The sequence below is a fragment of the Emys orbicularis genome, chromosome 19 (assembly GCF_028017835.1).
Source record: "Emys orbicularis isolate rEmyOrb1 chromosome 19, rEmyOrb1.hap1, whole genome shotgun sequence".
In the NCBI taxonomy this organism is placed as follows: Eukaryota; Metazoa; Chordata; order Testudines; family Emydidae; genus Emys; species Emys orbicularis.
Window position 1 is genome coordinate 18856212 of NC_088701.1, and position 14709 is coordinate 18870920.

The window sequence follows — 14709 nt, forward strand, 5'->3', positions numbered from 1 at the left end:
GCAGGACTCCTACATAGCACAGGAAAACTCTGGAGAACTCAGGATGAAAGACTGGGTTCATCTCAGGCCTTAATTGACTGTGATGCAATGCTATGCACAGCTTATTGGCTGCTTTGCCCCTTCCTTATTTCTTAGTTCTAAGAAACCAGGACTCCTCTTGTAAAGACTGAAATCTTGCTGCAAACAGGACATTTCAGGGCAGGAAGATGTGAGATTAATCCTTCCCCGCTTAATTCTTACTGAGTTATCCCAAGATATTGCACATTTAACAGGCTTGGCAAGTAATCTGTTAAGAAGCTATTTGATAACTGTCCAGCAGACACCAAGGCCCAGAAACCACCCCACTGGCCACCCCACAGGCTGAAAGGGATCTTTTGTTCCTAATTGATTATCTGATGTCTCACCTCGACAGTTGGCAACATCAACATTGAAACAAAAATGGTACAGCGTGTTGATGAGCATGGATTTTCATGCTTTTAGCTATCCATCCTGGGAGCCCAAGAGACAGTCTTCACTCTATCACAGATCAAGGGGGAAACTGGCAGAGACCACTTCCAGTCTGGCTACCTCTCAGAGCAACTCAAGAGACTAGTAACCTTACAAATATCCCATTCATTCCTGTCACATTAACAGGGGGACACAGACCACAATGTGCCATTGCTTCTGAGATCTTCAGCTTCTACACAGCGGGCAAATGGAGATTTCTCTCTGAGATACAGGAATTGTTCTCCTCTAAGTACATTTTCCTATTTATTTTGAGACTAAGATATTTCTATACTTTGCAGCCAGTTGTGGAGGGGGTGGGGGCATATGCTGGGATCATTCAGCTGACTCTGGGGTGGAACGAGCCAGCAATTGTGCACCAACAGCACTTGGGCAGCAGGCTTTAGGAAGGGATAGGAGGAGTAACTAGAGAACTGTTCTCTCTCCACACACAGCATTAGGGGTTCATTGAAGCCCTGAATTCTATGCTCACACATGAAATCTCAGTCATTTCCTCCCGACTAGTGGCCTGACATTTCAGTTTTTACTTTGTAAAACAAACCAAAAAAAGTGGTGGTTTCAAGAAGGCCCCAATCTGAAGGCAGCCTTGAAACAGCCATGAAGGGATATGTGAGTTGGTTACAGAAGAAAGGCAAGTGGAAAAGCCACTCGCTGGGGAAAAAAAAGCAGCGTAGCTGGTTGGCTGCCGCTCTGCAGCAAGCCAACCCAGGTGACTGAAGATGTGCAGAAAACACAGTCCTCTCCAGTAGTGTGAAACTAAACTGTGTCTATATACAAACCCTGGTTAAGGGTCACAGCCCTCCGCTCACCAGGCTGACTTATCCCTTTAATTCTGGGTGTGCTGTCCTGCGTCCGAAGTCAGGAGAGTTCATTGCCAAAAACCTCAAGGACCAGCGGGGTGAGCTGCATGCTGTGCTCTGGCTTGAAGGAAAGGCAGTGGTACTGTTTGGAATGCTCCTCATTCAGGCTCCGCAGGTCTGCCAGCTTCTGGATCATCTTGGCATAGAGTAAGCGGTTGCCCGGGGGAGGGTGTTTGCACAGAATGTAGGTCTGCAGGACTTCGGAAAGGCGGTCTTGGAGGGACTCCACCAGAGAAGTGTCCTGCACGCCAGGGCGGTCTAGAAATCAAAGCAAACAAACCCAGGGTTGTGAGTTCAATCCTTGAGAGGGCCATTTAGGGATATGGGGCAAAAATCTGTTGGATGATTTAATTGGGGATTGGTCCTGCTTTGAGCAGGGGGTTGGACTAGATGATCTCCTGAGGTCCCTTCCAACCCTAATATTCTATGATCTCTATGATCTATGTCATGTGAAAGGTTTAGCTGGTTAGTACTGTCAGGATGGTCTAAGCATAATCCTGCTTCAGTGCGGGGGGACGACCTCTCCAGGCCCCTTCCAGCCCGACGTTTCCATCATTTCTTGCTATCACCTCTTGCTTATTTAAAAGAATGCAGGATGCACACCTATGCCAGGCTCTAGGCGTCTGATCGTTACTGCCACATGTCAGACTCAGCTGCATTACATCATCATGTCAACAGAAACAACCAGCCAGACACCCACTGAAAACTCCTTTCCCCTCCCTCAGTTAGGAACCTCAAACAGAGGTTTTTGGCAGCATGCCACTAAATTGGGTGCTATTTCAGACCAAAGAGGGGAGCAAGTTCCAGAATCACAGAGCCCTCACATGGAACGCCCTGTTAGCTGCCCCCTCTCTTTTATAAGAGGGGGAGCCAGCTTGGGTGCCCCCTGCTGATAGCCGCTGTGGCAGTATGGCACAAGGAGAGAAGCGATCCCTCACGCAGGCCAGTCCCAGGTCATATAGGGCTTCACGGGATAGAACTGATACCTTCAAATCCACGGGAAAACCGATAGGCAGCCAGCGCAGATCCCAGAGCACTGCTGTCATACTCCCAGCGAGATGCTCCACTCAATAAGGGAGTCACTGTTCTGCACTGGCATCAGTCTCCGAATGGTTTTAAGGTGTAGCCCCACACACAGCACCTTGGCAAACCATGTTTGATTCTAGGTCTCTTGCTCCCTGACTCGGCAGTGGCTGTGAGGGCTGCGGTGCCTTCCTTGGGCTTGGATCAGGCTCCTATAGACGGCTGGTGGTTAGCTTTATACGCCCTGGCTGAGGGCAGCAGCCCCACTTCCTCGCTATAGTTAAAAACAGCTATTGGTTATTGGCTCTGAGCATGGAACATGCAGACAGACATCAAGTTTTTCTTACCAGGGGAAAGGATGCAGATGCCCATCAGGAGCACATGCTCCTCTTCATGAAGGTTCAACTTCTTTAAGCCAATCTGAAATTTCACAAGTGGTTCTAGCAGTTCCAGGCTGAGACCAGCTAAAAGACAAAACACAGAACATCCTCCAGAACAGTCCTTTCTACCTCTAGGAAATCAGATCTCCTAAAAGTCAACTGCTAAGTGAAAACAAAGCCAGAGATATCAAGGATATCTGCAACCGGGTCCCTTCAACGCAGGGAGTTTGGTCAATGGGAGAGGAGCTAATAAGTGGTTGAAAATTTATCAGTTCCAAATTCTAGTTCTCATGAAGCAATTAAGTGTTTGTCATACAGCTCTAATTACACCTGAGTGTGGTTACTCTAATCATGGGACCTCCTTCACTCCTCCCACAGCTTTATCAATGCACCTCATTTCGAAACCTACAACCCTCCCTATATCTTATTTCTGGGCCTCTCTCCTGTGGAGACTTGCTAAATGGCAAGACTTTGGAGCAGGGACCTTGTCTTTATATCATCTAAAGCATCTTAGCATGCTGCTGGTGCAATGCACATTAAAAGTAAATAATTTTAGGAGGTAGGAGAAGGAACCATTGGCGCTTGAGGATCTTGGAAAGCGCAGCATTCTGATTCCTAGTTAGCCGATTTGCAAAAGGAGAGTGTGTGGGTTTACAACAGTGCTAGACAGTCATTTTATTCAAGTGTCACATTTGTGTGCACACTCGCTCAGCTTTCCAATGATTTTTGCAAATAGATCATTTCCAAGCATTGTAACAGTAGCAGGTTGTTTTAAGCCAGCTGCTCTTGAACCAGGAATCTCCCAAGTGTAGTAAACAAATGACAGCAGCAGGGACTGCATTGCTGGAAGCTCAGATTTCAAGGTCAAATTGATCGGGGGTAAGTGGCTGGTCTCTTGGGACTGGGAGCAACCTGATGTGGTGTGATTTTTGGTTTAAGAGATTTTTTTTTTTAATCACAAAGTTTAGTTTGCCTGGGTGGCAAGATAGACTGAAGAGTCTGAGGGCACTGTCTGTGACTCCATGGTAAGACTGGTATAGTGATCCAGGAGTTCACATTTGTTACTGGCTTGGTGAAAGCTAATTATAGAACACACGACTGGTTTGGAGTGCCTGCCCTGTTTTCTGACAGTCTGGCCTGAGGTAGACACTCACAGCCGTGAGCCATTCCAGACAGCGTGACAAAGGCTTCATTGGATAGACTAAGGATCCCTCTATCAGATATATTCTCTTTGCATAGGTACTTCTAGACCAGCGGTTCTCAAACTGTGGGTCAGGACCCCAAAGTGGGTCACGACCAAGTTTTAATGGGGTTGTCAGGGCTGGCTTAGACTTGCTGGGGCCCGGTGCCAAAGCTAAAGCCCAAGGGCTTCAGCCCTGGGCGGCAGGGCTCAGGTTACAGGACCCTTGCCTGGGGCTGAAGCCTTTGGGCTTTGGCTTTGCCCCCCTGGCCCGCGCCGTTGTCCCCTCCCATTGGCCGGGAACAACGAACCACAGCCACTGGGAGCTGCGGGTGGCCGTGCAAATGTAAACAAACTGTCTGGCGGCCCGCCAGCGGATTGCCCTGACGGGCCGTGTGCGGCCGGTGGGCCGCAGGTTGCCCACCAGGGTACTAATGGGTATTATTTTCAGATGACTAGTTAGGCTGTTAAATGTATGAGCCCCATGGGGCTCAAGTAGAATGTAAGGGGTGTGAGGGCCTTGTGCTAGGGCTCTGCTCAGGGATGAATTACATGGCAGTACCCAATCCCAGCTAACATCACCTTAACTTTGCATTCCTTGAATTGGTGCGGATCTCAATTTGCATCCGCAAAGTGGTATTAAATTATATTAAATGCAAAAATCTATGTTAAGTGTGGGGAAATCAGATCCAGACAAATGTATTAAGCTTCAACAAGCAACAAAGCTGCCATGGACCCATGGCGTGCTTTGGATACGGGGGTAGCCAGAGCTAATTTACCTTGGGTAACGTCATTGATTTGGTACTTGAATTCATTGCCTCCACATGACCATGCCATATCCTCCAAGGAAAACGACTGGTTTGAACGAAGCATAATGATTTCAATGGCGCTGGACTTCAATAAGGCAATCTGGTCCTCTGCCGTCAGTTCCCTGAGCATTGGAAGGGAGGGGGAGACAATAATCAGTGAGACTTCAAGTAAATCTAATACCAGCCCTCCAGTTAGCTCGGCAATGGACCTGCAACCAAATGCCAGGCATACAGATAATGTCTTCTGGCTCACCTCCAAGAACAGCCTTTTTGGACTACAGAAATACAGAAGTAGAATAAAGTCCAAAATTCCCGTTGGTGGGTCATTTGGAAATTAAATGAACTTAAACTTAAACTGCAGATACTGCAGTTCACCCAGGATGAAATGCTTAAGGGAGTTAGAGTCGGGAAAAGGGACCTTGTATAGCTTTTTTTGTAACCTGGAATTAGTCTCTCTCACTTGCAATATCCCCTTAGAATTGTGAAAACAACAACTTCCCCTATTGTCATTCCTATTTGAAAAGCTTGTATTTTTCTGTGTTTCTCACAGAAATGACGACCATCTTTTAAAAAATTATTTGTGTTGCAGTAGCACCTATGAGTTCTGGTCATAGACGCTAGGCGCTGTACAGAAGCAGAACAAAAAGGCTCACACATTCTTAAAGTTAGGCATGTGCTTAAGTGGTGTGCTGGATTAGGGCCATTGTGGATAAGGCTAGGGAAGCAACAAGAAGAGAAGAGTCAGTGATGGCTTCAGCGGAGGTGGTGCTGAGCTGTAGAAGGATCAAGAAAGAAGAATGCTTGGGCTTAAGGCAGCAGTAGAGATGAGACAAGTTTAGGAAAATGAACAAGCAGCATAAAGCAGGAAAGACACGGAGTGGTTTCAACCAAAAATCAAAGCAACGCCTGCCAAAACTTCTGGGAACAAACCCATCCTTACCTGAACCCTGGGATCATTTTTGCAAAGCAAATCACTTTCTGAATGCTGTAGCTGACAAGGTCAGCCAGGTGAGGTAGCATGGAGAGGTGCGAGAGGTTAATGTCCATGGGAGGGCTTTCGTCAGAGTCCTCATTCAGTGCCATGTTGGAGAACATTCTATGCTCTACAGACTCTGCGGAGGGGAAAGAGGTTGGTATTTATCTTGGCTGCATGGTTTCCCCATGATAGGAAGTTTGTTCTTCAGGATAAAAATCAACCAACAGGAGAGAGTCAAAATAAATAACTGCACAACCAGAACATTTGTATCCCAGGCCATGGGCACCACCTGCACCTTGCCCTCAGGGGGCTTAGGCTAGGGAATATTTTAGCAAAAATAAGAGAGAGGAAGAGTATGCAACAATCTGTGTTTGAGTGAGCTGACTCACGCTACAGGGATCTCAGCTGTCCTTGGAAAAGGAGCTTCCAGGAGCCGCTGTGGCACAATTAGGAGAATTTAGCAATCAAAGCAACACTAAAGCTCTGTTTATTTTGAAAATCTGCCTCGCATTCACCCACATCTCTCACCTGGCACTGTCACCATCTGCCTCCCAGCAGTCTATATCCCCACCTTGCCTAGTAACTCACATCACCCCATTGCACCCCACACCCAGACGCCAATATCCCGTGTTCTAATCCCCCTGCTCCCGGATACCACCCCTGCAACTATTTACCCCAGCCAGTCTTCTGCTACCTGCTCTTCCCTCACCCCATTCCCCAGCTGTTTACTTATGTGCTATCCTCTCCCTACTTCACCCCACAGCTCCCTCCTGTTCAACAAAGCCATATACCTACAGCAAACCCTTCCCAGTGAGGCCTCCATGGGTTCCTCTCCATCCCTGGCTTTCTCTCCATCAGGTCTCCACCTAAAGCAAACCCCCTCCCATGGTGGTCTCCTGCTCTCTGTAGAATCCCAATCAACCACCCCACCTCCGAGCCAGGTTCTCTCTTGCTCTCTAAAATCTGCAGCACCATTGGACTGGCGTAGCATGGAGCAGAAATGCACAGTAGTTAACGCAAAGGTATTTGCTTGAGGGTTTGCTCAGGCGATGCCCCGTAGAGCAGCTGTCCTCTGCCATTACCTAGTCCCTCCCAGCCACACAGCCCTCCAGGCAGAGTTGCTGCTTCAAGTTTGGTGCAAGAGGGGATACCTCTGATACTCAACTCCCTTCCCTCTGAGGGATTGTGGCCACTTGAGCTGTTTCCCTACTCCTTTCACCCCGCACTCTGCGCCAGCAAGCGGCAGAGAAGACTGGGCCCTACGTCAGTGCTCAAGGATCTGGGCTCCTTAGGAGATGTTACAGCGTGGTCTTGCACTGGAAGCCAAATGTGGAATTAGGCCATGATCCAACAAAACATTTAACACACTTAACTTTAAACACACGAGCAATCCCCCTGGACTTCAATGGGACTATGCATGTGCTTACTATTAGGAATGTATTTAAATGTTTGGCAGGGTTGTGGGGGAAGGGGTTTCATTTCTTAAATGAAGGACACGAAGAGTCAGAACTGACAAACTGTGTCAAAATAACCGTTATTTAAAAAACCCACAAATTGCTTAAATCCCTAGACTGACTTATCCGTGTGACTATCACTTGTAGGGGAGTAATCCAGTAGCACGTATAATACCTGGAGAACAGTTGAAGGTATCTGAGGAGTCTTCTGATGAGGAGCCATGAGTTAGCACCGACGACGATCTAGTTATTCTTTTGCTTGAGTTGGCTCTCACCGGAGGCTGGAACAGAATGCAGGGACTGATTATACCTCTGAGAAAGTGGGTTGACAAAGGAACACTGCATTTTTCTTTATTCTCTGTGTCCTCCCAGATAGAGGGGCACACTTCTTAAACATAGTCCTGGCCAAGGATAAAGGTGCAATCCAGTGGACTATAGGATTTTGGGGGAGAATTTCCAAAAGTGCTCAGTGTTGGTCTACCTCTGCTTCCATTTATTTTGATGGGAGCAGAGTTGGACTGGTGCTGAGTGTTTTTGGAAACTTCACCCTAGGTCTTTCCCTATCTCTATTAGATTGCTCAGGTCATTCCTGGCTGACGCTGGACTGCTTCCTACGATACTCTGTCCAACGAGTAAAATATCATCAGGTTTTCCTCCACCACCACCGTCACGGGAAAGGGCAGGTTAGTCAATTGTTCCTGGGATGGAAAGTTGTCATGACAATGTTGCAAGGCTGATTTAGAAGTATTTTAAAATTCACTACCAATAGTTTCAACCATGTGTCCTCTTTTGCACTGGGACATTACTTTCTTATTCTGTTTTGTTGTGAATCTTCTGGGTTTAAGACACATTAATATAATTCTTTAATTAAAATTACCTAGTAATTGTGTTAGAGATCTCAAAACTAACAGGGTAGATACATTAGGAATATTAGTAACTTAGGTTTAGGTTTTTCTTCCAATTTTAAGCTACTAGTGTTCCACTTCCTGGCCCAGATCTTTGGTTGTGTGAATCAGCCTATCAATGAAGCACTTTTCAAGGGGCGGCACAAAACCTGGAGCCCGCCCTGGTTCCAGAGTCCTTGTGTACCACCGAGGAATTTGACTAATTCAATACACATGTAGGCTCTGATTTGACCTATAGTACTTCTCTCATGGATGGCAACTGGAATGGATTCATACATTTTAAGGTCAGAGCTTAGGGGATCATTGTGATCTAGTCTGATCCATAGGCGCTGACTCCGTGTGTGCTCCGGAGCTGGAGCACCCATGGGGAAAAATTAAAGGGTGCTCTACACCCACTGGCAGCCAAGCTCCCTCAGCCCCCGCCTCATCTCCTCCTCCCTCCCTGAGTGCACCGTGTCCCTGCTCCTCTGCCTACCTCCCAGCGCTTCCCACCTGCCCGCCGCCAAACAGCTGTTTGGCAGCGTTAGCACACTCGGGGGGGGGGGGGGGGGAGGAGGAGCAGGAATGTGGTGTGCTCAGGGGAGGAGGCAGGGCCGGGACAGGGATTTGGGGAAGGAGTGGGAATGGGGCAAGGAGGGGGCGGAGTTGGCACTGGGTCATGGTATGGAAGAGGTAGAGACTACAGTACTACTTTAGCTTATCTATTAGAATTATGGCACTGCCTTCTACCACCACCAGAGGTCCTCCTAGTAACAGCAAACGTGAAGTCTTCTGCACAAAAGAGCTAAGGGAGAGAAAGCAGGTCCTGGAACATACTCGGAACTGGGTGAAGTCAGAGTAGGTTGGGTCATAAGTTTTGCGATGGGCCTCGAGAAGAATGTCAATGACTTTCTGCTGCTCCTCTGATAATTTGGGCTTCATGCTCTCTTTAAGAGCCTCCTCCTCCTTCCGCTTCGTTATCATCTCTCTCTTCCTCTGGACCTCCTCATCTGTCAGAATGACTGTTTACAAACATGTGGTAAGGGGAAGAGAATGAACACGAGTCAAAAATCAACATCCTGGAATTATCTACAAATACCTAGAAATTGGGTAAAACCAAAAGTCATTGCAGTAGATTACTCTGGAGCTCACTTCTGAGACAATACCCTGTCCCTTTCGTATTGCTACTTAATAATTAAACCTGTATTTTCTCCCTCTTGTTTTAAATCTTCTGAATTAGCAGGTCACTGCTTCCTGCTGCTATTTAAAGCCTGATTCAGCAATGTCACATCTCCCATAATCCTAGGAAAGCATTTGATCCAGTGTTTGATGGAATGAGAAAGAGAGAGGTGAGGAATTTTGGCATCACCATACATGTTCTAGATTCCAGCCTTGCAGCTTGTTGCATGTGGGTGAACTTCTGTGGAGAGCCCCCCAAAAGTCTGCAGACTGCCTTGCTCAGACCCAAAGAGGTTGGTCCATTAAAAGATATCACCTCACCCACCTTGTCTCTTTGCTCACTCAAGGCCTAGATCCTGCAACTGATATTAAGAACATAAGAACAGCCATACTGGGACAGAACAATGGCCCATCTAGCCCAGTATCCTGTCTTCTGAAAATGGTCAGTGCCAGATACTTCAGAGGAAATGAATAGAACAGGGCAATTTCGAGTGATCCATTCCAGTCATCCAGTCCCAGCTCCTGGCAGTTGGAAGTTTAGGGACACGTGGAGCCTGGGATGCATCCCGGACCATTTTGGCTAATAGCCATTGATGGTTTTCATTAACTTATCTTTTTGGAACCAAGTTATACTTTTGGCCATCACAACCTTACATGAAAATGAGTTCCACAGGTTGACCCTGTGTTATGTGAAGATAAGTACTTCCTTTTGTTTGAAACCTGCTGCCTTAGTATGTTCTATCCCAAGGCACGTACAATATTTTTAAAAAAAAGTATTTGCAAAAGAACTATGCAGTGTGGTACCTAGCAGGGCCACCCAGAGGATTCAGGGGGCCTGGGGCAAAGCAATTTCGGGGGCCCCTTCCATTAAAAAAAAGTTGCAATACTATAGTAACATGTATTTGGAAATGTAAAAAATAACCAGTGAAATACATTCAAAAATTAATTTTTAATAATTTGAAAATACACGAAATACATTATTAAAAACATTAAATGCTTTAATGGTATGTATACATTTGCAATTACATAATGGGCTGTCGCTGGGTGATGGTTGGTGCCAATGGGCTGTCGCTGCCTGGGGGTGGCGCTACTGTTGCCCAGGGCTGGGTGGGGAGCTGGGCTCTAGGTCGGGGGGTGCCCGGCTCAGAGGGGCTGGGCTTGGAGCTGGGGGTCAGGACTGGGGGGCGGGGGGGGAGATGGGGTCGGGGGGTGCCCGGCTCAGAGGGGCTTACCATGCCGCCTCCCCCCTCTCCCAGAATCTCAGCGAGCCACGTCCAGGAGCTCCTGCCGCTCAGCCCGCCGGAGCTCACAGCTCCCCCCCCCCCCTTACCACACGGCTCCGAGCGGGAGGACCTCAGGCCCCACCCGAGCCACGCCGCTGCAGCGCTGTCCAGGGCAGTTCCTGGACGCGGCCCACTGAGGCGCCAGGGGATGGGGGAAGGCGGAGGCGGGGGGGAGCCTCCGACATTCTCGTGGGGGCCCCTGTGGGGCCCGGGGCAAATTGCCCCACTTGCCCCCCCCCCCCCCCGGGCAGCCCTGGTACCCAGCCCCTTTCTCAGGCAGAACTCCATGCTCCTGTGCTGGCTGTGACAGCCCTGTGCGGGGGGGGCACTCTAGTAGAATGGGTAATCTCCTGCTGCAGGGAACTTTGAGCATGGGAGGAAGTATCAGATTGAACGTCCTTTGTGTGTGCTGAATGCCCCCCTTGATCATAGGAGAATTCAGTCTGTAACTCTACAATTCCTACATTCTAAATTAAAATGCATCAGAGCTGCTTAGCACTAACAGACAAAGAAGTTCAAGAGGTCATCAACAGGAAAAAGCCCAAGATGTTCAGTGATCTAGATGATGAGTCTTTTGAAGAGCTGATTTCACATACTGTTTACATCCTAACAATTTAGGAAGATGACATGTATACTAAAGAGGAACTAGAGCCCTTTTTGCAAGTCTTCAACACCCCTACATTTTGGTCCTTGCATTTTCAGAAGACAGCAACAAACTGCTCCACATTCTTGTGAAATTAACATTTTAAAGGAATAGAGTGGGAAAAAGTGACTTAATAAACTGAAAGTACAGTAAATCTTTTTCGCACGTACAATGCAAGTTTTTCCGTTTCTTTTTCCCCACCCCCAAAATGTCTCATCAGGTTTCACGTCTGTGCTTTATTGCATCATCAAAACTCCTGAAGAGAATTCTAGACTTGTAATTAAAATGCCCCATGCATTACTCTGAACAGTGTATATTCCACAGGCATGGTAGCATGCAAAAGGCAGATTCTCAATCCCTCTTTGAAAACACTGACAATTTACAGCAGGGGTGGCCAACCTGAGCCTGAGAAGGAGCCAGAATTTACCAATGTACATTGCCAAAGAGCCACAGTAATACATCAGCAGCCCCCCATCAGTGTCCCCACCCCCCGCTCCCACCCCCTGGCAGCCCTGCCGATCAGCGTCTCACTCCCCCACCTCCCAATTAGCTGTTTTGTGGAGTGCAGGAGTCTTGGGGGGGGGGGGGGGGGAGTGAGGGCACGGCAAACTTAGGGGAGGGGTGGAGTGGGGGCAGGGCCTGTGGTAGAGCCAGGGGTTGAGCAGTGAGCCCCCCGGCACATTGGAAAGTTGGCGCCTGTAGCTCCAGCCCCGGAGTTGGTGCCTATACAAGGCATGTGAAGAGCCGCATGTGGCTCCGGAGCCACAGGTTGGCCACCCCTGATTTACAGTTTCATGGTCAGGAAGGGTTTGCATTACACTCTGCAGATACTGTTGTTCAGAGAAGTGGCAGCATTTCCTTCTCTGATTGCATAGATTACTTTGGGCAAGCGTGCACAGTTCAGTTACAGTGTACGTAGCAATATTTGTTCAGCAAAAGCTACCTGAATCTGCTATGAACATAGGCTATGCCCTGCTCACAGTTAAATTTACTATTAGTAAACATCAGCAGTTTTTATGGGATTTTTTAAAAATAATCATTTAAGTATAGGCTTAAAACTCACTAATCAGAATGAGGAGGGTTCCTAAAGGACTCATCTCTATATACTTAGGCCTTGATTCAGCAAGGCAGTAAGCACACGCTTAGTTTTACACACATCTTTTAGCGAGACTGACGCATGAGCTGAAGTGGTGCGGATTTGGGGCCTTCGTACAGATCAGGATTCTACACTATGAATGAAGAGTCACAGCTATTTTGGCAAACAAAAGTCAATCACCATTTTTTCTGATCACTGATCTTTAAATCCATTACTGGTCCCTCAACCAAATAGTGCTTTTTTGGCTCTGGTCTAGGATTGATCTTAACAATTTCCAGGACTTAAACCAGTGTACTTTGCACTGGCCGAAAACAAAGGAACGTTATGTTTGAGATTCTAACTCCACAAAACTCAGGAAATTCAAGTCATTGTTCTTCCTTTGACCATAGCTTGTCCCCTTTCCACAAATGTATATTACCATTCAGAATATTAGTTTTGCCATCTCAGTACTATGTATGGACAGTACTGGTTTCTAGCTATCAAACACACTTGCCTAGATTTCAACGTACAGGTTGAGACATTCTGTACCCCAAAGCATCACCCTATTATCCCCATATTTACCATGGTGACATAATTAGATGTTTTGTGCAAAGTATGCCTTGTAAGGGATCATTCTAAAAGTCTTGATCTGTTGAATATTAATAGCCTGTTGGATTGTATGTGCTGTTCTTGGATCTGAAGTTATGAATACTGACTATGTACCAGTACACCTCTACCCTGATATAATGCGACCCGATATAACACAAATTCTGATATAACACGGTAAAGCAGTGCTCCGGGGGGGATGGGGCTACACACTCCGGCGGATCAAAGCAAGTTCGATACAACGCGGTTTCACCTATAACGCGGTAAGATTTTTTGGCTCCCGAGGACAGCGTTATATCGAGGAAGAGGTGTATTTCAAATGTGTTTGCTCCTGGGGTGACACCCACAAGGTAGTTTACATCCAGTCTAGCCAGCACATTGTGGATGAACCATTCAAGGTCATGGCCCATTAAGAAACACAATAGGTCATGGAAGAAGCTAATCCCCGACCTGATGGACTTTCCTGTGAAAGTTCTAGCCAGGATATGGGTAATGGCCCCTGCTGTAACTCATCGAAGCACGCAAGGGCATGTGAGCAGCTTATGTGACACTGGACTCCATCTTATGCCTGTACTTTTCCACTAACTGTGCTGGGGGTTTGTTTGGAACAATGAAGTTCTCTCCACATGGAAGAAGCTATAAAAGGGGGAAGTGACATCATTACGGGGACTCACTGCCCCCTACAACTCAACACTTGGAAACACCTTAGGAACAAAAAGACTGATGTGGTCCCAGGTTGAAGGGATTTCTAGCCTGTGTATGGAAGACTGGTGGACTATTTGTACCATAAGGGTGTGACACCGCTTGATTCAAATCCTGTCTAGTGTATAGAACTTAGATTGCAATTTTGTTTTATTTCTTAGGTAACCCAGTTTGATCTGTATGCTATTATTTATAATCACTTACATTATCTCTTTCTGTTGTTAATAAATCGGTTTTATATATTTTTTTTTACCTAAAACAGTGTGTTGTTTGAAGTGCAAAGGGAAATCTGCACAGGAACAAGGGTGGGTGCATGGCCCTCTCCACATTGAGGGAGGGACGGACTGGGAAATAAACTTACACTGGTCAGGCTTTTGAGTAGGGCAAGACAGTATAGCTCTGGGGTCCTAGGCCGGAGAACTGGGGTGGGACTTGGCTGGAGACTCCACAGGCGCCAGCTTCCTCCAGGCCCCAGGGGTGCTCAAAACCCTGCCCCAGGCCCCACCCCCACCCGACCTCTTCCCCTAAACCTCCACCCCTGACCCACCTCTTCCAGTTCCACCCCAGGCCCCGCCCCCACCCCGCCTCTTTGCACCCAGTTCCACCCCTCCCCCGAGCACACCCCGTTCCCGCTCCTATCCCTCCCTTCCAGTGCCTCGTGCATGCCCCGAAACAGCTGATTGTGGCAGGCGGGAGGGGGAAAGAGTTGAGTGGAGGGGCCGATGACGGGTGGGGGGGTACTGTGGGGGAGGGAGGAGCTGGCTGCTGGTGGGTGCTATTTCCCCCCCGTGAGTGCTCCAGTCCTGGAGCACCTACGGAGTTGGTGCCTATGGGAGCCTCTCTATTGTCGGCTCATGAGTGGCTAGGAGAAGCATTCGTGTAACTGCAGCTGGGTGTCCCTGTCTCTGTATGGCTGTGTAAGTGCAAGACCCGGAGAGGACTGCAGCTTGTCACAGCCTCACAGTGTGTGTGTGTGGGGGGCCCAGATTGGTATGCCAGAGGGCTCAGCGGTACTCCAGTTCCAGGTTGCACCCCAGGGAAGTCCATTACGCAGGTCTGCAGACATACAGAAGCATCAGCTCTTGAGTACTTGGTCCCATACAGCGCATGTAGGACAAGAGACTTTGTAAACCCTTACATGCCTTGCTATT

At 47.9% G+C, this 14709-nt stretch overlaps 1 protein-coding gene across 1 annotated transcript in view; it reads right to left on the reverse strand.

Annotated features, from left to right (window-relative positions):
• Window positions 1–1362: 1362 nt before the first annotated feature.
• The window catches only part of VDR (vitamin D receptor), a 52414-nt gene continuing 39067 nt past the window's right edge, over window positions 1363–14709 (reverse strand). Inside the window, exons 3-8 of the mRNA XM_065419492.1 lie at window positions 8908–9092; window positions 7362–7467; window positions 5697–5868; window positions 4727–4878; window positions 2735–2851; window positions 1363–1622 (exon numbers count right to left, since the gene is read on the reverse strand). Coding sequence (XP_065275564.1) covers window positions 1363–1622; window positions 2735–2851; window positions 4727–4878; window positions 5697–5868; window positions 7362–7467; window positions 8908–9092 — 992 coding nt within the window. The remainder of the gene's footprint in view (window positions 1623–2734; window positions 2852–4726; window positions 4879–5696; window positions 5869–7361; window positions 7468–8907; window positions 9093–14709) is intronic.